The following is a 13,517-nucleotide window of genomic DNA, read 5'->3' as shown; positions in this document are numbered from 1 at the left end:
AATCCCCGCTACGGCTGCTGGATTTTTTCAGTCAAATTCACATGATTTTACTGTGGTTATTTTATTGACACATCACAGTTGTGATTGTATGATGTCTCGAAGCTGGCTTTGAGGCTGAGCAGATCACCTTTATTCAGTTTCTGGCTAAAAAAAGGCAGGGAAATGAGATTTTACTGGTAGCGTGCCGGGTTGCCAGATTGGAGCAGAGGGAAACATGGCATTCTTTGTTAGCTAGCCTAGCTAACCCGGCTAGCCGGTGCATGTCCATGGTCCAAACAGAGCCGTGTCTTCACCCACGACGGATTAAATGTCGCCTGGTTGGCTTTCGTGAATTTATTTGGGTGTATATAACTACATCTGGACCTGGGGGTCCGGTCCGGTTTTTCTGAGTGTCTGCAACTTGAACAATGAGGAACAAAGATGAGCCCACCGGTAGGCAGAAACAGCCTGTTTTTGGTCCTTTAATTAAAATGGTATAAAGTTATTAGGAATAGAAATGTCTCCCCGTTTGATTTCATCGTTTGCATAGATGTCCAGTCACTTCTCTGTTGCCAAGTTGATTGAAGTACACCAGGGGTTCCCAGGGTCAGTGCTGGTGACCCCAGTGCTCTGCAGTGTAGTCCTACATTGACACCCCTGAATCAGCACTGACAGGTTTATGCATTAGTGAAAGACATTCATCAGGTGTTCTAGATAAGGAACATGCACAGAAAATGTGCAGGATGGGATTTGGGGGGGGGGGGGTCCAGTATTGGGATTGGGAAGTCCCCCTTTACACCAATGTACAGTCCATCATGGACACCCATACAGAAATCTGATACATGGCCAGATCATAAATGATTGGGCATATATATATATATATATATATATATATATACTTAAGAATAACCTCAGCTAGTTTAAAAAAATTCAAAAATTCAAAATTCAAAGATACCTCCAAGTTAAGACACTACTACACACAAGTCAATAATGAGATAATGAGACCACTCTGTTCTTCGCCCAAGTACTCTCTAAAGGAGGGTCTTCGGTCTGCCGTTTGGACACCCATATATACCCAATCATTTATGATCTGGCCATGTATCAGATCTCTGTATGGGACTGGTGACGGACTGTACATTGGTGTAAAAGGGGACTTCCCAATCCCAATATTTGGAACATTTTCTGTGCATTTTCCTTATCTAGAACACCTGATTTCTTTATAAAAAGAATTTCCCAATCAGTGCCCTAGCCACACCTGGTTTAACCGTATTTAGGAGTTTCTTTGTCTGTGATGGACTGTGTGTGTGTGTATATATATATATATGTGTGTGTGTATGTATGTATTGTCTCATACTGAACACCTATGCATAATATATAGATCATACATATATGTTGGATTGGCAGGTAAACTTATATAGGTAGTATATATACATGTGAATACCCATTATAGTACATATACGTAATATATTTATGATAAATATGGATGCTCTCCCTCATTTCACTTTTTGACATAAAGTGAATCTGGCAGCTGCTCTTTATATTGTGGCATAATGTCATGATGAATGGACCAATAAAAAGGCTTCAAAGTGACCTGGAGTAAAATAATTTTACCTTGACTTCCAGTTAAGAAGTTAGGAAGGTTTTTTTTCCCTTCTCCTGTAAAGCTTCTATTCTGGAGATATGATGCTTTTATGTTACAGTGATGATCTTTATAATTTATTTTGATAAATATGTGTCACATATCTATTTATTTATGTATGTTGACAAATGGCTCTAGTCATTAATATGTAATAGTAAAGTCCCAATACCTTTGTCCATATTATGTATATGACTTGTATTTGAAAACAGACATTAACATATATGTCACATATCAGTAAGTCTGTATGTGAGCTTCAGCTTCGCAGTGTATTTAGGTCTATTTTGGACGTTGCACTGTGTTTTGGTGAATTTGGCATTAAACTTTGTGAGGTGTTGGCGCCCTCACATGAGCATTTCTGGGCCATGTTTATGTTCTTGTGTGGACGAAGAGATAAACCTATGTTTTCAAAAGATCCTGATAAGTGTGGGCGAGACCTTAGATACAGAAGGCCCGGATTTTCATGACTCTGGTCTGTTGTTGTAAAATATCAACATTTTATTAATTTGACTGCATTTGTAACCTTACAGAAATAAACGTTTCTCTGTTATACTGATTCAGATGGGTTTACTTATGATTTCTGTTTTGTAATCATTGTTTATATATCACCATCAGCAGATATGAAAAATCTGATATGTATATATATATATCTGCCAAGAATTTCCCTATCAGTGCCCTAGGCAAACTTGGTTTAACCGTATTTATGAGTTTCTTTTTCAGCCTCAGCGAGTGCTGAACAATATTAAAATATCAGTACCTCAATATGTTCTGAATATATCACCATATCAGACAATATTTACGTTTTGAATAATGAAGGAAAAGATCAGTTTACTGAGGACTAAATACTCTTTCCACAATTCCCCCTGCTCCTCACACACCTTATCCAACTAATCAGTGAATTAACAGTGACGCCTCTATTTCATGGTCATTACATCATGGATATAATTCTTGTATATATAAATATATCCAAACAAATATAGCATCACTATATTCGAAAGGTCCATTATTGATGCCTTATGAATTCTCACCTGACACTCAACTAGAGTTCAACTGAATGTCTATTAAAATCAACAGAACTGTACATGGAAAAAACACTGTTAATCTAGTCTGTTGAATGTAACCTAAACCTTAAACCTAAAACCTAACCTTAACCTAAACCTTAAACCTAACCTTAAACCTTAGATGTAAGGTTAGAATATAGGTAGATTGTTTGTAAAGTTTAGGTTGAGGTTAGGATTTAGGGTTAGATTTAAGGTTTAGATTAAGGTTAGGATTTAAGGTTAAGGTTAGGATTTAGGGTTAGATTTAAGGGTTAGGATTTAGGGTTAGATTTAAGGGTTAGGATTTAGGGATAGATTTAAGGTTAAGGTTAGAATTTAGGGTTAGGTTAAGTTTGGGATTTAGGGCTAGGTTAAGGTTAAGATTTAGGGATTATGTTTAAGGGCTTAGGTTTAAGGTTTGGATTAGGGTTAGAGTTATTGTTAAGGTTAGGATTTAGGGTTAGATATAAGGTTTAGGTTAAGGTTAGGATTTAAGGTTTAGGGTTAAATTTAGGATTTAGGGCTAGGTAAAGGTTAGGATTTTGGGATTATGTTTAAGGGTTTAGGTTTAAGGTTATATTTAAGATTTAGGTTAAGGTTAGGATTTAGGGTTAAATTTAAGGGTTAGGATTTAGGGTTAGATTTAAGGGTTAGGATTTAGGGATAGATTTAAGGTTAAGGTTAGGATTTAAGGTTTAGGGTTAAATTTAGGATTTAGGGCTAGGTAAAGGTTAGGATTTAGGGATTATATTTAAGGGTTTAGGTTTAAGGTTATATTTAAGATTTAGGTTAAGGTTAAGATTTAGGGATTATGTTTAAGGGTTTAGGTTTAAGGTTAGATTTAAGATTTTGGTTAAGGTTAGGATTTAGGGTTAAATTTAAGGTTACGGTTGGAATTTAGGGTTAGATATAGGATTTAGGTTAAGTTTAGGATTTAGGGTTAGATTTAAGGGTTAGGGTTTAGGGTTAGGTGTAGGGTTTAGGATAAGGTTAGGATTTAGGGTTAGGGTGTATGGTTACATTAAATTATTCACATTCACAACAGTCATTTACATTCAGCTGATTTTAATAGACATTCAGTTGAATGTTAGCTGAGCATCTTTGAGGCATCTCTGATGGACCATCCAAGTAAATCAATTCCAAATATATTATCATAATTAAAAAGCAGTATCACAGTATTGAGATTAGCAATGTATTGCCCAGCTGAATCCTCCCCTGCCATCACTCTCCCCCGTTTGAGAACCGTGTGAGTTGCATGTTAAACATATTCTTCACACGTTTACAGTGTTGTTTTTCTGCAGACGCCACAGTGCCAGAAACTCCAGAAGCCAAGCGTCCTTCTGGGCCCGGCGCTGTCAGAGCCTCCAACGCTGCAAGCATGGATTCGGCCTCAGATTCGGACTTTGAGATATCAGGGAGTTCTATGATGTTGAAAAGGTAGGATGATGGATCGGTCTCAGGTGGATTGTGCATCTCTGGTGCTTTCCATTTGTCATGTCAGGCAGAAACTCAGGCAGGTCTGGATTTGAATGTATTCTGGGGTTTGTTGTGTCGTCTAGGCCAGCGAGGACTGGGAAGACTGCGACTCCAGCTCAGGAAGTGATCTTACTGTCTGAGGAAGAGGAGGAAGCATTGAAGGTAAGGAAGAGTAAAAAAAAAAAAGCCTGAAATGAGCTTCGTTTGGTACGAGATTCTCAAACTGACATTACCTGAATGCTGTAATGATCTGCTGCCAAAATTAAATGAACTGACAGGCAGACTGTGTTGTGGGCCATCAGCAGCTGGAGCCCCAGAGAGCACAACTGGCCTTGCTCTTTCTGGGTGGGTAGATGGCTCTCTCTCTCCCCCACCCCCCATCACTTCACAGCATGGGTGCCTGCTAGCCTAATGCATCAGAGCTGGGTACCTTTTGCTTTTCCCATGCTGGTTTCCCGGTGAGTATGAAAAGAGGCGATGGCTGGTTGTGCATGTATCGAAAGAGGGATGTGTCAGTCCTCAGCTTCCCAGAGTCTAGAGCATTATGTGATAGGGGGCGATTACTAACGATTGGGTTGGGTAATCTAGAATAGGGGAGAGAAATTGGGTAAAAAAAAAAAAAAATCAATTAATAAATGTTGTGTTTTGAAACAGATGTTAAACTGTTTGGCTGAACAATAGAAATAATCACTAGCTACATTAGTTAAATTCGTTTTTATCCAATTTTATCCACCAATTATGTAATCTCCCCCCATTGCATGCAATCCCCCCGACACCAGTGAGGGCGGACCAGCACACGCCCCTCTCCAAACCTTGTGCAATCAAGCCGCTCATTTTTTTAAACTGCCGGCGATGCAACATCACCTGGCGACCAACGCGCCGCACACCCGGCTCCCGCGCACCATCCTGCAGACGCCAGCACTGGCAGCACTGCAGTGATGCGATGTGGGAGGAGGTGGAGGGGGGGGGGTGCACCATCTACTCACCCTGGAGAGAGCAAGGCCAGTAGTTCTCTCTCTGGGCCTCGGCTGCTGATGACCTCAACGTGACCTGGATTAGAACCATCCTCTGATCCTCTGATCATAGTGACCGTGCGTTAGTCTGCTGGACCACTCAATCTTTTGAATAAACTATAAACAGTGAACTGAACTCAGTTTGGATTTGGGGAATTTTAGCAGTTTTATTAAACATTCTGCATAATTCAAGGTTTAAGATGTGGGTTTGGTGGACCTCTAAAACCTCCCTCACAAAAACTGTCTGGCCTCTGAGAATGTTTTTACCCTGGTTTTATGATGAGCTTTTGACCTAAAACAACATTTCTTAACATTCATGGTGGAGGGATTACTCAGGGTGTTCGGGTGCTCAGGGGCAAACTAGTGCCTAAAGAAAATGCCTGGTTTTATTTGATGGAATTCTCTTTTTTAAGTAATGATAAAACAATGAAAATCATAGATATAAAAACAAACTTACCAGTTTATTTAGGTGGACCTACATTATACACTAATGTCTGTTAGCCTATGGGGAAGGGGGTACTTTTACACACTGCACTAACCAATCAAGTTAAAGTTAACAATGAAGCGCGTTCAGCTGACAGAGCTGGCATTAGTGTCGAGTGTGGCTTACACTGTGAAGGACAGCTGTGAGAGAGCTCGGTTCACTGAACTTGTCTTGTTGATATTTCAGGAGACCAAACTGAAGACATCTAGCAGTGAAGGTACGACTGATTTCTCCCCGGAAGCCTCCTAGCAGACCAGACTGGCAGCTTTACCAGCTGGAGAGAGTCTTCATAATCATTCTTGCTCTTTTTTCTGCTGTCTGGGTAACCTCACCCCCGATTAGTTAGTCCCCATCAGTACCACTGATTGAAGTGGAGTTTAACTGCAGGTCTCCTTTACGGAGGCTGTCCCGGGTGGTATTGATTGGCGGATTGATTGGCTCGGAAGAGGTAGGCCCTGGGTTGACACACTTCTGTCTTCCGTCTCAGATGGAGTGTGTAAGAGGACTCAGGAGGAGATGTGTGATGGCTCCCCGGAGAATTCCCCCTCGCAGTGCAGTAAGAAGAGGCGAGAGTCGGTGGTGAGTTGTTACTGCTGCTGGATTAAGCTTCACACACAACTGAGTGACTCTCAAACGCACCAGTTCATGGGCAGAATCCCGGGGAGCCCAGTGTCAGCAGGCCTGGGCAATAAGAATTTACCTGATAATAATAATAATAATAATAATAAAGGCTGTGTATAAAATACAGGAGAACAATTTTTCCCAACAAAATACTGACTGTTCCTGTTAGTTCCCGACCCGCTGAAGGAGGTGAGTAAATACACTGTGATCAGAAATAACCAAAATGCCCTGGAACAGAAAGAGCAGAGCAAAAATGCCTCAAAAATATTAGATTGGAAACATTTGATTCTAAAATGCATTAAAATCCATTTATCAATTTGTAATAGACCAGTGAGCCAAAACATTACAACCTTATATGCCTTATATGTTTCTCCACATACTGTTAATTACAGGTAGGCACTCTTACCGGCCACTGACTTTATGTTTATTTAGGTTTATTCTAATGTTATATAGAGTTAATTACAGGTAGACACTCTTACCGGCCACTGACTTTATGTTTATTTGGGTTTATTCTAATGTTATATAGAGTTAATTACAGGTAGACACTCTTACCGGCCACTGACTATATGTTTATTTGAGTTTATTCTAATGTTATATAGAGTTAATTACAGGTAGACACTCTCACTGACCACTGACTTTATGTTTATTTAGGTTTATTCTAATGTTATATAAAGTTAATTACAGGTAGACACTCTCACTGACCACTGACTATATGTTTATTTGGGTTTATTCTAATGTTATATAGAGTTAATTACAGGTAGACACTCTCACTGACCACTGACTTTATGTTTATTTGGGTTTATTCTAATGTTATATAGAGTTAATTACAGGTAGACACTCTCACTGACCACTGACGTTATGTTTATATGAGTTTATTCTAATGTTATATAGAGTTAATTACAGGTAGACACTCTCACTGACCACTGACGTTATGTTTATATGAGTTTATTCTAATGTTATATAGAGTTAATTACAGGTAGACACTCACTGACCACTGACTTTATGTTTATTTGAGTTTATTCTAATGTAATATAGAGTTAATTACAGGTAGACACTCTCACTGACCACTGACTTTATGTTTATTTGGGTTTATTCTAATGTTATATAGAGTTAATTACAGGTAGACACTCTCACTGACCACTGACGTTATGTTTATTTGGGTTTATTCTTATGTTATATAGAGTTAATTACAGGTAGACACTCTCACTGACCACTGACGTTATGTTTATTTGGGGTTATTCTAATGTTATATAGTTTTTTCTGAGTTTGTTTGGAACCCAGGTATTTCTAATAAATAGAAACTGTCTTTGTGTTGTTCTCACCATATTTGACTCATGAAGAGATTGATAATTACCTGATGAGTTGAATCAGGGTGCAATGGAGGAGGAATAATGATGAAATGAGCGTTGAGCGCCGACCCCCCCCACCCCCCCTCCCCCCGCACTGGGATTGAGATTGATTAGACTAGCGTACTGTACTGTGATGACACACAGGCTCTGTACGTAGCTGCAAATGACAATACTGAATTAGGAAAGCAGCTCAAGGACACAAACATTATTGCTTTCCCCTGTGGGATGCCAACCGCCGTTAATCTTCTCTTCTGCAGTGATGTACGGCTGCCTCGTCAGCTTATTTGTCACTTGTCATGGTTGATCATGTGGGGCAAGCCGTGTGTGTGAGGGTGGGGCGGGGGAAAGGCCTACATGGCGGTCACTGGTGTGTTCGGCTGCAAATAAGTGACATTGTAGTGGATTTATTCAGAAACTATTAATGAGTTAAATCTGTAAATTAAATGATTAGCCCATTTCCAATTTCCCCTCACATGACTTCTTTTTGTCATGCTGCCCCCTATGTCTCCTGTGATGTATTAGACGGACGATTCGGCGGACGAGGGTCCTGAACCCAGCTGGAAAGAGCAGGAGAGCATGGTGCGGCGGCTACAGCGCAAGTTCCCCAACCTGGTGAAGGAGGTGAGTAAATACACCGTTATCACCAAAAATGCTTTGAAACGGAAACTGCAGAGCGAAAACACCCAGAATAATATCAGATTTGAAAGATTTGGTTTCAAAACGCATTAAAATGCATTTATTAATTTGTAATAGACTAGTGAGCCAAAACATTACAACCACCTGCTTTATATGCTGTTGATTCTCCACATGTCACCAAATCAGCTCCCTCTACATGATCTCTGAAGATGGTATCTATCTGTGGTATCTGACTCCATGATGATGTTCCAGCATCTCACTGTCTCACTGACTTTATGTTTTTTAGGGTTTATTCTAATGTTATATAGAGTTAATTACAGGTAGACGCTCTCACCGATCGCTGACTTTGTTTACTTGGGTTTATACACTGTTCATGTAGCCTTGTTCTGAAAAAAATGTGTTGTTCTAGGAGCTCAGGGATGTTCTTCATGAACACAGCTGGATCATAGAGGACGCTCTGGAGGCTCTGCGAATGTTCTCAGACAATGGTGAGGATGTGGGTGTATATTGTATACTTTATACAATGGCTCAGATGTTTATATGTCCTACACTGATGTTTAGCACCTGTGGTGGATGTGTTATTTTGTGGCAAGACTTGTGGCAATGACTTTCTCCACTAATAAGACAAAGCTGCTGAAAAAAGGGCATAGCAGTCTGAGGCGGTTGTCAAGGCCAGACAGGGATCTCGTGTTTTTTTTTTTTTCTTAATTTCCTGTTTTATTTTTTGTTTTATTGTTGTCCTTGTCTGAGCGAAACGTTGTACCCTACATGGCCAAATGTATGTGGACACTGGCTCATCCAAGGTTTCTTCCAAAATCAAGGGCTTTAAAAGTGAGTTTACCACCCCTATACACTCCTACAATAACAACCTGCACCCTTCTGAGAAGGCTTTCTGATTGATGCCGGAACATTGCAGTGAAGACTTGATTGCATTAAGCCAAAGAAGAGCATTAGTGAGGTCAGGTACTGATGGGTTGGATGGGTAGTTCTGCCACTCCTGCTCATCCCAAAGGTAATGGATGGGGAAACCGTAATAGAAACCATATTCATCTAAAAGTAAATTGCAGACGAACAAAAAGGACTGTACTGGCTTGCAGGTAAACCCGACACATGCGCGTTGTTCTATTTGAAATAATAGGCAGTGTGACAATGCATTGTACTAGAGAAGTGCTGGGGTAATTTTCCTGCATCCTCAGTCAGACATTACTGCAGCTAATGTGTGAGAGTCATGAGACCGGGTGCGATACACATGTTTAATGTGCTCTCTCTTAGTAAACTCTGCTGCTCCTGTGGAGGCTGTGCTGCTGTTTCAGCATTTCCTGGCAGGGACTTTAATAAAATATGGACCAGTGTAACAGGGCAGAGTTGTTGAACCCAGCCAGTTTAAATTGGTTTGGTTCCAGCACCCAGCACACCTGACCGTGCAGCTTTGATTAACTGTCTCAGGTTTGTTTAGCACTGGAATTGTACAAAATTGGCTGTGCTCCTCCAGGACTGTGCTGAAAACCTGTAATAGCTTGTAAAGCCTTGGTAGGAGTGAACAAATGTGTAGACTAATATATGACTGTTCAGCTGCATTGCTTTTGCAATTAATTTATTATAGTAGTGTTTAATTAAATCTGCAATATTTTGTGGACAAAATAAATGTTATATATAAAAGTATTATATGCATTTAAAATATTATCTGTATTTTTTACTAATGTGTAAGTCAGGTCGTCAAATATTTTTTCTTAATGAAATTAAATTATTTATGAGGATTTTCTTTCGCATGAATTACGATCAAATCAGTTCCTTTATGATGCATTGACTTTGTTTATAATAAATCATAATCAAATTGACTCATATATCCATTATTCCACCAGAAAAAGAATCATCCATGATGCATTACATTGTTTGCTAATGAATCTTAATTGAATCGAGTCATTTATGAAGAATTAAATTGCTTCCAAATGAATCATGATCTAAATAAATTGTAAATCTAATAATAAATTGCAGTTGAATCAAATTGCTCATGATTCATTGAATTGTTCCATAACAAATCAGAATCAAATTTAATTGGAAATCTCCTAAATTTGAATTGAATCATTGAATTGAATCATTTATAATGTAGTGAATTGCTTTCTAATGAATCATGACCAAATTGAATCATACAAGACAATTGAATTGAATTCTTTCCTAAAGAATCATAATTAAATCTGATCATAAATCATAGTTCCAATATTTTCCTAAAGAATCTTCCTAAAGAATTTTCCTAAAGAACCAAATCATTCATGAATTCAAGTTGAATCATTCATGGCATTGAATCACAATGAATCTGATTCAGTTAAATCAATGTGAAGTCTTCACTCTTTCCTCTGTTCCTCCCAGCTGTTGTGGAGTCCAGCAGTGATGAATCTGATGCCTCCCCTGCTCCCAAACACGAGAACGTGAATCCGCATCCCAGCACTTCTGTACCCCAGCCAGTTCCAGTGGTCCAACCTCCTGCCAGAACCGCACCACAGCCTGAACCACACAGACCTCTCAACGGAACCAAAGAGACGCGCAAGAGGAGACGGCCGGCGGTGGAGACCAAAAAGCAGGACACAAGCTCAGAGGACAGTGCCAGTGACTTTGAGGCACCACCTAGAAACTTAGACCTAGACTCAGATTCTGACCAGGGGGATGAAACACTGCCTAGAGTCAAGGGTCAGATACTGAACTTCTTTCAGAACGCCACGGCGGACGAGCTTACGCTAATTGCCGGCTGCTCTCTGAAGAAGGCTCAGAAAATTGTAGAACTGCGGCCATATAAAGTGTGGAATGATCTGGTGAGGAGCTTCTCCCTCTTTTCCCTTTTTTTTCTTGCTGCCAAAAGTGTCCAAACCTGGGTCACCCATAACTGCTAACTGCTATACCTCACATCCACAGTGGTCTATAGAGTGGTCTCTTTCCTCAGAACATGTGCAAAACCTCTGCGTTGGACCCAATTTGGGCTGAAGTTGAAGGTTGAGGGATGACACAGCACTGCTGAAGGTGCTTCCAGCCAGTCCAGGGGATTGAACCACTGCCTCCATATAAGCAATGCAGCTGGCAAAGCTACATTGTAGCCAGTTGAGATGTAAACGGTGATGCAGTGGTGGTTCAGTGGTTGGAGCACTGGGTTATTCATCACAAGGTAGTGGGTTCGATACCCACATCTGCTTTACTGCCACTCTACTGACCCTTGAGCAAAGCCATTAATCCTCTCTGCTCCAGAGGTGTTGTAGCACGGTTGACCCTGTGCTTCTAAGCTGAGACCTGTGAAGAGAAGAATTCGGATTTCCTATCGGTTGCCATGACTACAGCACAAATATAGCCCATATTTAGTTTACTATCCAAGCCCACCAGTGAACCTACACGAGTCTTCTGAGTTTTAAACAGAATGATGATGATGATGATGATGATGATGGCAATAATGAACACCGTCACTGTTTGTGTCTTCCTCAGGACGATGTTCTACACAGAGGGAACGGCCTCTCCACTGAGCTCCTCGTTGGGTGCCGCGAGGTCCTGAGGGAACGGGAGGTTGTGCAAGGCCTGATGGGAAAGTGTGAGGACATTTCCAGAAAGATGACCCAAGTGGTGCAGATGGGTCAGGGCTCAATGGCCCAACCACACATCCTGAACAGCACGTGAGCGTTTTTTTTTTATATATATACAAATAAATATATAATATATATCATGGAATATAGAAATTAATTAAGGCTGTGGTAGCTATTAAGGTCCGATCTTATGAGCTGAAAACAATTCCATTAGAATGAATAAATAAATAAACAATGGATGTTCCGATCTGATCTGGTGAATCAGGGTCTGATGCTTATGATTGCATTTCGCTCCTTTAAGTTGCACCCATTGCTGACACAGCTGTACAAATGAATCTATTGGCACCATGCTGCCTAATGCCAGGCGTGGGCTAGAGGGGTATAAAGCCCCCCAGCCGATCCAGGCATTTTCAGTCGAGTGGGTTTCGGCTTTTAAGGTTCCGATCCACTTCCAATCCTTAGAGTTGGGGTAGAAGAATGCTAGAGGACACCTTCTGGGCCTCCTCTAGGCGCCAATAGTAGGCTTGATCCTTAGCTGCTGCAGACGAACTTCTAACTTTGTTAAAAACAGTAATTTAAAAAGTAAATCAGTTTAGAATTTAGTCAGATTTTAGAAACTGCTACTAAAATAGTGATTTTACTGCCTTTTACTACATATTTTAAGTTGTGGGACTGTTTTATTTGTAGAAATCGGATTCAGTCAGCCGATTCAGTCAGCATTAAGAGACCTGGATCGGATCAGAGGGGATAAAAAAACCGAACTGCAGTGAAATGTCCCGACTAAACCCCACATTTACATTCCAATAAAGCTTATTGATCACACGCCTCTGAAGTCTGACTTTCTGCAGCTTTACAGAACTTCTAGACAACGACTCCTCATATTTTCCTCCATGAAGCTCATGTTAATGCTCAGTAGAGCACAGAGACGCTCCTTTAATAGAGCTGATATTACTGAAATGCTTCATTTTCAATGGGCAGATCTGCAGCTGAAACAGGAGCCTAGTGCAGCCCAACATTTTTAACATCAACATTTTAATAGAACATTCTCCTCATTATGGCTTTTAGAGAAATGGGTTTTTGGGGAGGGGGGAGGGGGGGTGCACTATAGACCCCTGTGGCGCGGCCTAAGCTTTCAGCCTTTGTTTTCCTTCCATTACTTTTACTTTTCTACTTGAAGTGGTTCTGAAACCAGTACTTTTACACTTTTACTGGAGTAAAAAGCTTCAGTTGATACTTCAGCTTCTATAGAAGTCTTTTAAACCCTCGTATCTCCACTCACTTCCTGAGGAATGAATGAGAACACCTTTGCCCGTGCTGCAGCATTCAGGATTAAATGTAATGTAATGTAATGAGTAGGCTTAGGTGCTTGTAAGACTGCAATTGGACTTATTTTATTCATAACAACCCCTGATAAATTATTATTGGCTGTTTAATTGCTGTGTGTTATATTAACTAACAATACCTAAGCTCCAAATAACAGTTCACGTATGTATCAGATGTGTAAAATGTCTCTGTAATGACAGTTCATTCATGATATGATGATACACCAGGTTTCTGTGATCTGTGTCCAGGTTCCAGTTGAAACCGTACCAGCTGATTGGACTCAACTGGCTTGTCCTCCTTCACCAGAACCAGCTGAGTGGAATCCTCGCAGACGAGATGGTCAGACTCCACATCCCACCTGTTCTGATTTAATAATAAGACGTAGAAGAGGAGGAAAAAT

The 13,517-nt window shown here is 40.3% G+C and overlaps 1 protein-coding gene across 2 annotated transcripts in view; it reads left to right on the top strand.

Annotated features, from left to right (window-relative positions):
• smarcad1b (SNF2 related chromatin remodeling ATPase with DExD box 1b) overlaps positions 1-13,517 on the top strand; it is a 29,971-nt gene continuing 16,454 nt past the window's right edge. Inside the window, exons 1-10 of one of the 2 annotated variants that reach the window (XM_072659214.1) lie at positions 1-432; positions 3,957-4,092; positions 4,215-4,293; positions 5,815-5,845; positions 6,116-6,207; positions 8,121-8,219; positions 8,644-8,722; positions 10,602-11,041; positions 11,700-11,884; positions 13,366-13,456. In XM_072659214.1, the coding sequence (XP_072515315.1) occupies positions 408-432; positions 3,957-4,092; positions 4,215-4,293; positions 5,815-5,845; positions 6,116-6,207; positions 8,121-8,219; positions 8,644-8,722; positions 10,602-11,041; positions 11,700-11,884; positions 13,366-13,456 (1,257 nt within the window). In that variant the 5' untranslated portion in view covers positions 1-407. The other variant, XM_072659215.1, reaches the window with a different exon arrangement.

Source organism: Salminus brasiliensis, chromosome 16, assembly GCF_030463535.1.
Source record: "Salminus brasiliensis chromosome 16, fSalBra1.hap2, whole genome shotgun sequence".
Classification (NCBI taxonomy): domain Eukaryota; kingdom Metazoa; phylum Chordata; class Actinopteri; order Characiformes; family Bryconidae; genus Salminus; species Salminus brasiliensis.
The sequence above is the reverse complement of the archived record's forward strand: the minus strand, read 5'-3'. Positions and strand labels throughout refer to the sequence as shown.